Source organism: Heptranchias perlo, chromosome 8 (assembly GCF_035084215.1).
Source record: "Heptranchias perlo isolate sHepPer1 chromosome 8, sHepPer1.hap1, whole genome shotgun sequence".
In the NCBI taxonomy this organism is placed as follows: domain Eukaryota; kingdom Metazoa; phylum Chordata; class Chondrichthyes; order Hexanchiformes; family Hexanchidae; genus Heptranchias; species Heptranchias perlo.
This window is the reverse complement of record NC_090332.1, coordinates 25272587-25285651: the sequence shown is the minus strand read 5'-3', so window position 1 is coordinate 25285651 and position 13065 is coordinate 25272587. Positions and strand designations below refer to the sequence as shown.

The following is a 13065-nucleotide window of genomic DNA, read 5'->3' as shown; positions in this document are numbered from 1 at the left end:
CCGTGACTTTTGGGTAAAGGTTCATGTTAATTGTAGGGTTTAACGTAAGTTACGGTTAGAGATATAGTTAACGATAAGGTAAGGGTCGTTCTGGCATGTTTTGTGACTATATTGTAAATTATATACCAACTGGGGCAGTACTATTGTAAAACCAACTGGCATTTTCTCCACGAATATAAGTTAACTGCTGTCATTCTTTATAAAGCAATTTGGGAAAGATATATCTACCAACCGGGAATAAAAATAAATTACCTACTTATCGCAACGGGCAGGGGCGCATACACACACACACACACTCATATATATATATATATATATATACTAGGACAAGTCTGGAATTTCTCCTAAGACCGATACACTGTACATTCCTGTTAAAGCATCTAACAATGTTTTATTCCCTCCCAACATTTAACATATAGAATATGTGTTTTAATAGAAAGCATGTTTATTTGGAAAGTATTTATTTCACATTTTCAATACTGACTAGGACTGTTTAAAGGGTTCATAAGATGTACTGAAAATGAGATCTTAAGATCGTCAATTAAAACAACGAATTCAGTAGCATTTAAGAGTAGAGAAGAGAGTATAGACTGTTTTCAACCAAAAATATGGCTTCGTTATTAAACTTAATTGATTTAAAGCCACAGAAATACATAGGAGGGTGTTCTTTTATTCCAATAGAGTGCACACTCAGTAGGTTTAGAATACCCAGTACTTCACACCCAATGTGATTAGTATGAAATGAACCACTAAAATAGATTATCCAGTGTCCTATCTTCATTTGTCTTTATTGTAACTCGTAAAATCAACAAATGACTTAGTTTTTAGAATTTTTGATTATGCGTCTGATATCATTACAATTCCATGCTGACAAGTAATATTTATCCAGGTCAACTGATTACTTCTCTGATGTTTTTCAAAATGATTTCAAGCCTCGTAGTAGAAGTATAGTGTCTGCGTTCCTACATGTTAGAGGAAGGCCATTGTATAGATAAAAGATGCTAAAAACGCAGTAAGCCCTTATCATCTAGTTGAAGATTCCTTCAGGGCATTGAATAAGCGTCCCTTCTCCGTATTTCTGATTTTTCTTTATATTATTACCTTATTTCCATAACAGCTATACTAACTAGACTTTTAGTGATAAAATCATCATGATTTTCTGGATTTTTAGCAGGTTTATTCTCGTTTTACATTGAAATTATATTTACTCTTTTTTTAAAAAAACATGCTGATTCACTGACCCAGATACCTGTTGTGAAAGTTCAGCACAAAACTCCACCCATTTCAGTGCTGTAGCTGGATCTCAGAAATACCCATCCAAGCGCACAAGATCCACAGTGAGAAGTAATAAGGGTTAAAGGAAGGGCCGAATAGGATCTAAAAGGTTTTACAATTAATACGTCAATGTTGACATTCGCTATGCACCTTTAATGAAATTGATTTCAGGTCAAGAAAAAAGCCTTTGTAAACTGAGAAAACTCAGTTCAGTAAGTTGTGCAAATATTATTCGGATCATGTACACCAGGTTCTGTACATAAAAGTGGACACCAGGACGTGCATTAAAATCCAAAACTAGGAAGGTGCATTGCAAAATGCTTTGTATGGGTTTATAATTTCACCGGGGCGTACTCTTGATGTTCCAGTGATAAAGAATTTGATCTGCAATAACAAACAATATTCCCACCAACTACTGAACTAACGGGATGCCAAGTCACAGCAAAATAAGTCTGGGCGAACGGCACCCACCTAGTGACTTTCGTACTTCTTTCAATACCTAACTCCGGAAACGTGGCCCTGAGACCGCGCATTCCACGGTGAGCTTACTCTATGACACGTGATCCACATCTAAACCCCAGTGTAAGCTATAACACAGAGAATGATCATTGAACCCCCCAACAATGTTGCCTTGCGCTCAAAACAAAATGACTTTGTACTGCAGCGTGTAAGATACTTCATTTATCTCTCAAATCAAACAACCTAGCGAGCTACCTTTAATTCAAAGGGAATTTCCATATTGACCACTCCTTCCATGAATACTGAGACCAGAAAGTGACATATTAGAATGTTTCACTCAGAACAAGGTCATATTTTATCAATACAAAATGACCGTTGCCATCACTACCAATGGAACTATTATCAATGTTGATTACTCTTTCCAGCTTTTATAAATTCTGCACCTTGCTCCCATAGACACCGTAAAACACATTGGTAGGAACTCACTGGAATCCCATCTTGTTGAATGTATAGAATTATTTTCAAAACCTAATCTTAACTGTAACTTAAATGTTCACACTTAAACTACACAACTTCAGATTCTGTTCTTGAACAGATAAGAAACAACCAGTGAAAATGTAATGTGATCGGACCAATTTTGCCATGGGACGATTCATTCTAAGAAACCAGCCGTCAAACAAGTACAAAGTAACTTTAAGGCAGTGATTTTGGATATGGTTTTAAAACGTTTTTATTTTACGCCAATATTGCCATATTAGAATGAAGGCCCTCAATTTAATATCAATAAAAAACATTATGTTATATCTGATTCAAATTCAACTATTCAAATTAGGGTGCCATTAGTGACCATTTTATCTCGCCACAGTTCCAATGGAAAATTGGGAAGAAATCCTGTGACACGCATTTTGGGCTAGGACTGTTCGTTTCCAATCAAATGGAATTCAAATTAGGAATAAGATTAAAGTGTGATGAAAAACAACAATTAGACTCAACAAATTTAATCCCAATCAAACGCTTTAGTTTATAAATAATCCTGGAATTACGAGCCACCATCTTTTCTACATATGTCCTATGGCTGCTGTGATGATACCCAACTTCATCATATATCCGAATTGGTAATGCATTCAAAATATAATGAAGCTAGATGGCAGTTCACACAAAGATCTGAATGACACCGCGCGAAATACTAATGTACCATTAGTTATTGTTTCAGGGTTAATGGCTAGACTATCTTAGTTGTACTGTACCTTTCTGCGTTCCTGTAAGTGTGGTAAAGAATTGCATCTAATAAATTTGTAAATAAACTCACACGAACTAGGCACAATCCTATAATATCATTATGATTTGTTTGATCGTTGGAACGCCCTATTGCCACACTTCAATTTACTTGTGCTCCATGTCTGTTGTGAAAGATTGCGAAAATTCTTATAAAATGTTAAAAACAATATACATTATGTATATACACATTTAATCTCTACATTACGCAAATCTTGACGTTGAAGCTTTAGAGTAATGACATGGAGCTGTCATTACGCCAGTTTTTTATGTGGGGCAATCTAAGTGCCACTGTTCAGCTTTCTGTGCCTAATGTCGTTGTGACGGATTGAATTCATCCGATACTAAAAACCCAAATAAAGAACAAAATGTTAAGCCTAACTATATATTTATATCTTATTTCTGGATATTGAAGTTTTTAAAGTCACCGTACGGTGTCTGTTGTCATTGATTGTACCAGTTGTTTGTGTAGACTGTGCAAAACTCAACGTGTCAGGTGCCAGCCTGAACCCTCCTTTCTCCTATAAGCCTGATGCAATGGTTCCCACATATCTGTCAATACTGTTCCCTTAACCCATTCCGCTCGTATTACCGAAGATTGCCGAAGTGTCCAGTGACGTCAAGCTCGGGCGCGCCGGGCCTGGGCCAGGTGCCGGGGGGGAGGGGGGGAGGGGGGGGGGAAGAGGGGAGAAGAGGGGGAGGGGGGGGGGAGGGGGAGGGGGGGGGGAGGGGGAGGGGAGGGGGAGGGGAGGGGGAGGGGAGGGGGAGGGGAAGAGGGGGGAAGAGGGGAAGGGGGGGAAGAGGGGGAGGGGGAAGGGGGGGAAGAGGGGGAGGGGGAAGGGGGGGAAGAGGGGGAGGGGGAAGGGGGGGAAGAGGGGGAGGGGGAAGGGGGGGAAGAGGGGGAGGGGGAAGGGGGGGGAAGAGGGGGAGGGGGAAGGGGAGGGGGAAGGGGGGGGAAGAGGGGGAGGGGATGGGTAATAGGGATGGGGAACAGGGGGATGGGAAGAGAGATGGGGAGGAGAGGGGTAGGTGGAAGTGTGGAGAAGAGGGGGAAGTGGAAGTGGGGAATAGGGTCGGGGAGGAGACGGGGAATGGGGCATGGGGACGGGGAGGGGAGGGGAGGGGCATGGGGACGGGGAGGGGAGGGGCATGGGGACGGGGAGGGGAGGGGCATGGGGACGGGGAGGGGAGGGGCATGGGGACGGGGAGGGGAGGGGCATGGGGACGGGGAGGGGAGGGGAGGGGCATGGGGGAGGGGAGGGGAGGGGCATGGGGGAGGGGAGGGGAGGGGCATGGGGGAGGGGAGGGGAGGGGCATGGGGGAGGGGAGGGGAGGGGCATGGGGGAGGGGAGGGGAGGGGCATGGGGAGGGGAGGGGAGGGGCATGGGGAGGGGACGGGGAGGGGCATGGGGAGGGGACGGGGAGGGGCACGGGGACGGGGAGGGGCACGGGGACGGGGAGGGGAGGGGAGGGGAGGGGCACGGGGGGGGACGGGGAGGGGAGGGGAGGGGAGGGGCACGGGGGGGGACGGGGAGGGGAGGGGAGGGGAGGGGCACGGGGGGGGACGGGGAGGGGAGGGGAGGGGCACGGGGGGGGACGGGGAGGGGGGCATGGGGACGGGGGGGGGGACGGGGAGGGGGGCATGGGGACGGGGCATAGGAACAGGGAGGGGATTGGGGCTGGGGATGGGGCATAGGGACAGGGCATAGGGACGGGGAGGAGATGGGGCATAGGCATGGGGATGAGGCATGGGCATGGGGACGGGGGCATACGGATGGGGCATCGGGACGGGGAGGGGATGGGGCATAGGCATGGGAATGGGGCATAGGGACAGGGCACAGGGACGGGGAGGGGATGGGGCATAGGGACGGGGAGGGGATGGGGCATAGGCACGGGGAGGGCATGGGGATGGGGCATCGGGACGGGGAGGGGATGGGGCAAAGGGACTGGGAGTGGATGGGGCAAAGGGACTGGGAGGGGATGGGGCAAAGGGACGGGGAGGGGATGGGGCAAAGGGACGGGGAGGGGATGGGGCAAAGGGACGGGGAGGGGATGGGGCAAAGGGACGGCGAAGAGGGGGAGGGGTGGGCGAAGAGGGGGAGGGGTGGACGAAGAGGGGGAGGGGTGGACGAAGAGGGGGAGGGGTGGGGGAACGAAGAGGGGGAGGGGGGACGAAGAGGGGTGAGGGAAGGGGGTGAGGGAAGGGGGTGGGGGAAAATGGGGAGGGGGTGAGGGTAAGAGGGGGTGGGGTAGAGGGGGAAGGGATGGGGAATAGGTACAGGGGTGTGGTGGAGGAGGGGGTAGGGCCGAGGGATAGGGGATACAGGAGGGTGGAGTGGGGGAAGGGGGGTAGTGGTGGGGGAGGGGGTAGGGCCGAGGGATAGGGGATACAGGGGGGTGGAGTGGGGGAAGGGGGTAGTGGTGGGGGAGGGGGAGGGGTGGAGCGGGGTGATGGGGGGGGGGTGAAATTTGAGTGGGGGAGGTGAGGGTGTGGGTGGGGCGTGTGGAGGGAGGGAGTTGGGGGAGGGGAGTTAGGGAGCTGATTGAGGTCGGTTTGGCCGCGGCACCGCCACAACAGCAGGAGGCGACGGAAGGAGCAGGAAGCTTCCCGGTCACTCGCGCAGTTCTCCCTCCATCCATCACACCCAAGACCCCTTAAAGGCGGCGGGAGGCAGGCAACCGGGAGACACCGCCTCCGAGTCCCGGTTCCAACATCAGCTTCTCGCCAACCGGGGAAAAAAACAATAATAAAAGGGGCGGAATGGCGGCAAATATGTACAGGGTCGGAGGTAGGTGCCGGATTTGTGTTTGTTTGTTTATTTATTTAATTAATTAATTGATTGATTGATTGAAATCGGTGGCACGGACCCGGTGTGTGTGAGATGATCAATATGTGAATTGATCAAAGACTCGGAGCCCGGGCCTGGCCGGCGTTATTGTTTATTTTTCATGTTGTTGTGAAACTGCAGGTCTAAATAATAACAACACGTTTAAAAATAACTGGGAAAGTTCATCGTCAGGACTGACTTGGTCAAAATATTTTTTTTAAAAAAAACTACTCTTAATATTTTCAAAGTTGTTTGAAGTGGTTGCTTGACTTTTTTTCTTGTAGTCGGGTGTGGGGCGGGGGGGTCAGTGACTGTGATTAAACACAGTTATCACCAGAGTGGAAAATGGCGAAGTGACACTTTACTCACTCACCCTCGGTGCTAGGCCTGTACCTTAAAACAAACCGGGGTGCGCTGCCACTGCTGCTCTTTTATTTTCCCTTTTCACAGGTAGAACAAAAGCGATCAATTCCTAAAATAATGATCCTCTTTAATCCGAATCCAGTATTGATTAAAAAATATAAAGGCGAATGTATATTTATTTTAAGAGGAGAGATGCCATCTTTTGATGTACATTTTTTTTTAAAAAAAAGCATGGCTGCAGCATCATCGGGCAGATAATCTGCGTTAGCTGCCACCAGTTTCTGTTAACCTTTAAGGTGCCGGTCCTCTTCCCTCTCCCGGGAGAGTTTAAGACAGCCATTTATTACCAGCTCGTGTGAGAAGATTCAGATGATGGTGAAAGAGAATTACTGTAATTTAGGAATAAAACAACTAGTGTACAAGTACATGGGGAAATGGCAAAAAGTAATTTTCAGGAAAGGAAAAGTTAACCTTTTGCATTGTTTTGCATTAATAATAATAGTGGAGTTTTGATATGTTGCATTCAATTTCAAATAATTTTATTATAAATGTTTTGTCAATTCACCCCTCCCTAAGTCATTGATAGAACCACACTCCAACATATGCACCATTGGCACCATGTACCCTTTGATACCTCACCCAAGTGAATGCTCTTCCTGTGTGAGCCATTCAGCCCATTGAGCCTGATCTGCCATTCAATTAGATCATGGCTGATCTATACTTCAGCTCCATTAACCTGCCTTTGCTCCATATCCCTTGATACCCTGACCTAACAAAAATCTGTCGATCTCAGTCTTGGCAGCTCCAATTGACCCAGCATCCGCATCCTTTTGGGGGGAGAGAATTCCAGATTTCTACTACCTTTGTGGAAAAAGTCCCTCCTGATTTCGCTCCTGAATGGCCAAGATCTAATTTTAAGATTAGGCCCCCCCTCTTTCTTGATTCCCCCACCAGAGGAAATAGTTTCTTTGTCTCTACCCTGTCGAATCCTTTTAACATTTTAAACACCTCAATCAGATCACCCCTGAATCTTCTATACTCAAGGGAATACTAGCCAAATTTATGCAACCTGTCCTCACAAACTAACTCTTTAAGCCCCGGTATCATTGATACTGATACTGTGTTGTCAGGTTCTTGAATGTGGGGGCAATTGGTGCTGAGCCCAATCCAGTTGATTGTGGGGGCCAACAGAACCAGGCTCAAATGTATCCTCACTTAACATTGACACACATTGATTTTATGGTGTGGGTCACTGGATCAGGAGGAGGAACTCTGGATTATTTTCTTCTTAAATTGGCAGTGCTGGGGTCATTTGTGGCATGCGCTTGTGTTGCCACCACAGCTGAGATCAGGAAATTGTGGATTTTACCAACTGAGCCATTGGGGAGCTATATGTAAACACTATATTGTTGGGAATGTTGACTATGTGACTTTACTGGCTTTCACCTTTTTGTTACAGACTATGTTTACTTTGAAAATTCTTCCAGTAATCCTTACCTAATAAGAAGAATAGAAGAACTCAATAAGGTATTTTAAATGTGTATATAATCACCAAAGTTTTTTGGAAAAATTTCACTCTAATTTCTCCCCTCTTTCACATTTTTCTCTCCTCTGGGCCATAGGATACTAGCAACTGAGAAGGTGTGTGACCTGTAGCTAGGTTTGTGCCAGTTCTGACTACTCCACCTGTTAGGATGCATATGAGAGTATTTTGGGGATGATTCTCTTGTTTCTTACTCTGTTTCTTTAGGAAACTGCTGGTCTCCTAAGATGTCAGCCTTGGCTCAGTGGTAGCACAATTGCCTGTGAGTCAGAAGGTTATGGGTTCAAGCCCCACTTCAGAAACTTGAGCACACAATCTAGGTTTACATTTCAGTGCTACACTGTTGGAAGTGCTGTCTTTCCGACAACATGTTAAACCGAGGCATTGTCTGCCTCTTGGGTGGAACTTCTTGAAGGGGAGCTCTGCAGGAGTCCTAGCCAACATATATATCTCAACCAATGCCTCTAAAACAAATTATCTGGTCATTTGTTTCATTGCAAGTGGGTCCATGCTGTGCATAAATTAATTGTAACATAACCACTGTGCTATAGAACCAGCTTAGGTAAAGATTTGGAACTTTTTCTTGTGTGATGGTAACAGTTTTTCTTTAAGTAAAAGATTATTTTCTTCCTTACTCTCCTTTCCAATAGGATTTCCCTGTGCCATGCACATTTCAGGCATCTGCCAATAGTCCTGTAAGTTGCACAAACAGTCTGTATGATGCTTCCTACCTGTAGAAAAATGCTTGGCTTTGCGAAGACTCCACTCTTACACATCTGATTGTAGCCAGAGCATCTCTGGCAAATGCTTCTCTCCCCATCCTCTCATGGTCACCTTGGAATTCCCCAAGGATCCATCCTTGGCCCTCTCCTCTTCCGTATCTAGATGCTGCCCCTTGGCAACAACATCTGCAGATGTGGGTCAGCTTCAACATGTATACTAATGACACCCAGCTCTACTTCTCCACCACCTCTCCATTGCCTCTGCTGTCAGACTACTTGTCTGACATCCAGTCATGGATGAGCCTCAATTTCCTCCTGCTAAACATTAGGAAGACAAAGGCTATTGCTGTGGGCTCCCACCCCAATCTGTATCCTTGCCACTGACTCCAACGCTACTGTCTTAGGCTGAACCAGACTTTCCAGTCACTGCGTATTATATGACCCTGAGCTGACCTTCCAACCCTACATTATCCTCTCCAGAAAGAGCACCTACTTTCAGCTCCATAACATTGCCTGTCTCTGCCTCTGCCTCTACCTCAGCCTTTTTGCTGCTGAAATCTTCATTCATGCCTTTGCCACCTCCAGACTTGTCTGTTCCAATGCTCTCCTGACCAGCCTCTTATCCTCTACCCTCTGTAAACTTCATCTTATCCAAAACCCTGCTGCCTGAATCATATATTGCACCTTGTGCTCAGCCATCTCACGTCCTCGCTGACTTACATTGGCTCCCAGTCTTCCAGTGTTTAAAATTTAAAATTTCAATCCTTGCCTTTAAATCCTTTCATGTCCTTGTCCCTCCCTATCTCTGTAACCTCCTCCATGGCTACAACTACCATCTCCTGATCCCTCTGTTCCTCTGACTCCAGCCTCTTGTGCATCGCCCTCTTGCCCCAATGTTGGCACCTGTGCCTTCACCCACATAGGCCCCATGCTCTGGAATTCCCTTCCCAAATTCCTATCCTTTTTAAGACCCTCCTGAAACCCACCTCTTTTACCAAGCTTGTGGTCACCCTTCCTAATATCTCCTCCTTTGACTGTGTCCAATTTTCCTTTGCACCCCTGTGAAGCACCTTGGAACATTTTTCTATGTTAAAATTGCTGTATAAATTCAAGTTGTTGTTGATGTATCAGGATTTTAGTGGTGTGGGAATAAGTGGTGCAAATCAGTGTCCCATCCCTCCATTGGTCTCGGTGTTGGTACTCCAACAGTGTTTCCCACTTTCTTGAAGATTTTACTCCAGTTTGGTAAACTACTTACATTCCTGTTATTGGATCGTACCCTGATGATTAAGGCTGCTGGTATTCAAAGCAGCTGGTGATTGATAGAATTCCATGACTACTTGTTGTTTGAATTCATATGACACAGTTGCAGAGAATTTGGCTGGGTTAGAGCGCTTTGCAATAGTGAGGTATTACTCGTGAGAATGGGGTGAAGGGCAAGGAAGTGACACTATCAGTCTTGTTTTGTTACAGGGTGCTCAATGTCAGCTGATCATGAAACAGCAGTGGTTATGGAGGAATCTCTAGCTGCCATCTAGATTACCAACTTTCTGAGCAGTTAAAAGTCTGATCCCTTTGTTGAGGGTGCTAGTTAAGAAATTAGTTATCAGTACAGATATAAGTTGACTATTTGGCTGTGAATACATTGCTTCCAATGGGTTATACTGCACCTTGGTGGTGGTGGTGGGTAATTTGAATTTTTTTGAGGGAATCACTGTTTATTGATGAAAGGGGATGCAGTGGATGTTGTAAGCATAGACTTACTTTGGTAAGGTGCATATAAAATGCTTGTTACAAAAATGAAGGCATGTGGTATTAAAAGGACTACCATCCTTTTTTCACTTTATTTTTTATGAAGATGGGGGTGGGGGTTGTGAATTCATGATGTAGTGTTAGGTCTAGCTAGCTGTTCATTTATCTTAAATCACAAGGAAACCAAGGATAGCACTGACATGGGAAGGAGTTGGGGTTGGAGTGCCAGAGCACTCTGCAAAGGGAAAAAAGGAGAATGGAACAGGAGTAAAAGAATACGGTAGGTGGACATTGAATTTTCATTGATGGAAAATTCAAAGGCTGCAACCTTACCCTGAGAACTCCTTGCTTCAGCCTCAGCTTGAAACCCCACATGCTTTGTGAAGAGGGTTCCATCAGGGAGAGCAGGACAGCTATGAGGAGAATTGTGCACGTACATGCATTAAGGTCAGAAGATTAAAATTTTCCTTTGGGAGTAACTGTGATGTGATGCAGTAATTCCTTAGAGCATGAGAAATTTGAATCTGCTGAATTTAATGTGTACGCGAACTGCTGCTAACATCGGTCCTGCTTTGCATGATACTGCAGATCTGCTGGATTAAAAAGAGGAAGTGTCTCAGGGAGTTGAACCTGAGATAGATGTTGATTTATTATATTAATAATGTTGTTACTTGTTCCCAGAGGAATGCATTGCTCTGAGTATATTGTATAAATATTGTTTTATAAAATCCTGGGTACGTCCAAGTGTGGATTCATGCCTCTGATTCTACACAATCTTTGCTCTGCTCATCCCCTATTGGGGTGAGGCATAAACCCAGATTTCAACTGGGCAGGTTTGGAAGGGTGGGTAGCAAGGTGAGTTGGAAACTCACCCGCTGCTCCAGAAATGAGGCCTGGGCTATTTTAATTTCCGGGCCTCATTTAAATCCTGCTGGCCAACTTCGGGCACGCAAAGGGCTGGAAACTGCAGAAAATCACAAGGCCCGGAGGATTCCTGCCGACATAAGGTAGGTGGGATTAGCTTGTGGGGCTGCCTTGTGTTCAGGAAGCAGGGTGGGGGATTCTGCGGCAAGGAAGGCCTAAGCTTTCCTTGTGGGCATGAAGGAGCTCTCTTGCACCTTCTGGCCCCACAAGGAAAAAAAAACTTACCTGTCTGGGCCTCTTCCATAGTGACTTCTCAGCTCAGACCACCAGTTAAAATTGCAGTCAGGCCCTGATAATGTCATTGGGACCAAACATGCATCTATAAAGAAGCTTTGGACAGATGACCTTGTCACCTGCTGAGTAGAGCACGCTAAAGTTCGGACTGGCGGCTTCCTGGCAAGTACATAACCTGGGCAATTTTAACTGCCCACCTAATCGGTTTCCACTGGATGGATAAGGTTGAAATCATCCCCTCAGAATAATGAGGAGGTGCTGTTAAACTGGGAGGGAAAATTGGAAGGCAAGTCAGTCCAAGCATCTCTTTTGCACATTTTCAGTGAGTGGTTCAACCGGTCTATTTCCTTGGTTGGATATGGTGAGGGGTGAGGATCTAAAATGAGGGGGTGCAATTGAACATGAAGACGAGAAGAGAGTCATGAGACAGTTTTCTATTTGGGCAGAGAAAGTTAATTTCCATGAAACATGTTACGATTAATATGCTAAATGTGCACCCCTCTGAATTTCTCCTCCTTGGATTGGCATCCATTTTCCTCATGCCTCTGAAATGCCTTAGGATGTTTTTCTATTTTTAAAGGTGATATATAAATGCATGCTGTTGTTGTGAAACATATAAGCACGTGTGCACCCACACATTTGTAAACATCATGTTGTGATCCATGTATTTCTATTATTGATACTAAAACATGTTATAGAGGTGTATGCCCTAAAAAAGCATGGTTTGATATTTTGACTGTTCTATTTTGACTGTTCTTTCCAGACTGCAAGTGGCAATGTGGAAGCAAAAGTGGTCTGTTTTTACCGGCGCCGGGACATTTCAAACAGTCTAATAGTACTTGCCGATAAACATGCAAGTAAGTTTAGTTTAAATTATCCTAAGACTCTAAATACTGAATTTGAAGCTGTTGATTAACTTTGTGGTCTATGGCAGCAGATTTGTACCAAAATAAGGCTATGTAACAGTTTAAAATTTGTTTATTCAGCAGAGCAAATGGACAGTTCTTCCATGGTTCTGAAAATGTCTCCTACTAGCCTCTGTGCAATAATAGGCAATTGTAGAACATTTTATTTATTTTTTATACAACAGAATATTGTCTGTCTTTAAACTTCTACATTGGGTTTTTTAGATTTCACTGTTACAGGAGAAAATTTTAAATCCATTAGTGTACATAGGGGTATCCATAAGTAACTTCTGTGAAATAAAATCCCCAGTTTGTCTGTTATTATTCTTGTGTTTGGTTAGGTTTCTGTACCACCGATATTGAACACTATTCCTGATAAAGAATATATGCAGTCAAAATGATCCTACACCTTTTCCTGTGCTAGTCTTGAACTGACTGTTAGCTGGTTTATGAGTGATGTATGTTTCCTTGGTGCTTACATGTGAGGACACAGTGGGTGTGAACACACGTCCTAATACGCAGTGGTACAACATATTGCACCATGCCACCCTACTCTTTAGAGCATTTAAAAAAAACTCTAGTATTGTGGCACCACAGCATAAAATATTATTACCGCAGTTCAAAGTTGTTTGACAACAATTTCATTTGAGCACTATTTCTCTGGATTCTCTTCTTTTTCTTCACCTCTCCCAAAAACTACAATTTGTTGAAGAATGAATTACTGATGCTGTGTGTAGCCACTGTTCAGTGTAAAAATCTCCTTGTAGAAGGTGTTGGATTGCTTG

General features: G+C 45.1%; 1 protein-coding gene across 5 annotated transcripts in view; it reads left to right on the top strand.

Moving 5' to 3' along the window:
* Window positions 1–5549: 5549 nt before the first annotated feature.
* The window catches only part of mta3 (metastasis associated 1 family, member 3), a 209659-nt gene continuing 202143 nt past the window's right edge, over window positions 5550–13065 (top strand). For 4 of the 5 annotated variants that reach the window (XM_067988810.1, XM_067988808.1, XM_067988807.1 and 1 more), the window contains exons 1-3: window positions 5550–5798; window positions 7660–7727; window positions 12139–12232. In XM_067988810.1, coding sequence (XP_067844911.1) covers window positions 5771–5798; window positions 7660–7727; window positions 12139–12232 — 190 coding nt within the window. In that variant the 5' untranslated portion in view covers window positions 5550–5770. The remainder of the gene's footprint in view (window positions 5799–7659; window positions 7728–12138; window positions 12233–13065) is intronic. The other variant, XM_067988811.1, reaches the window with a different exon arrangement.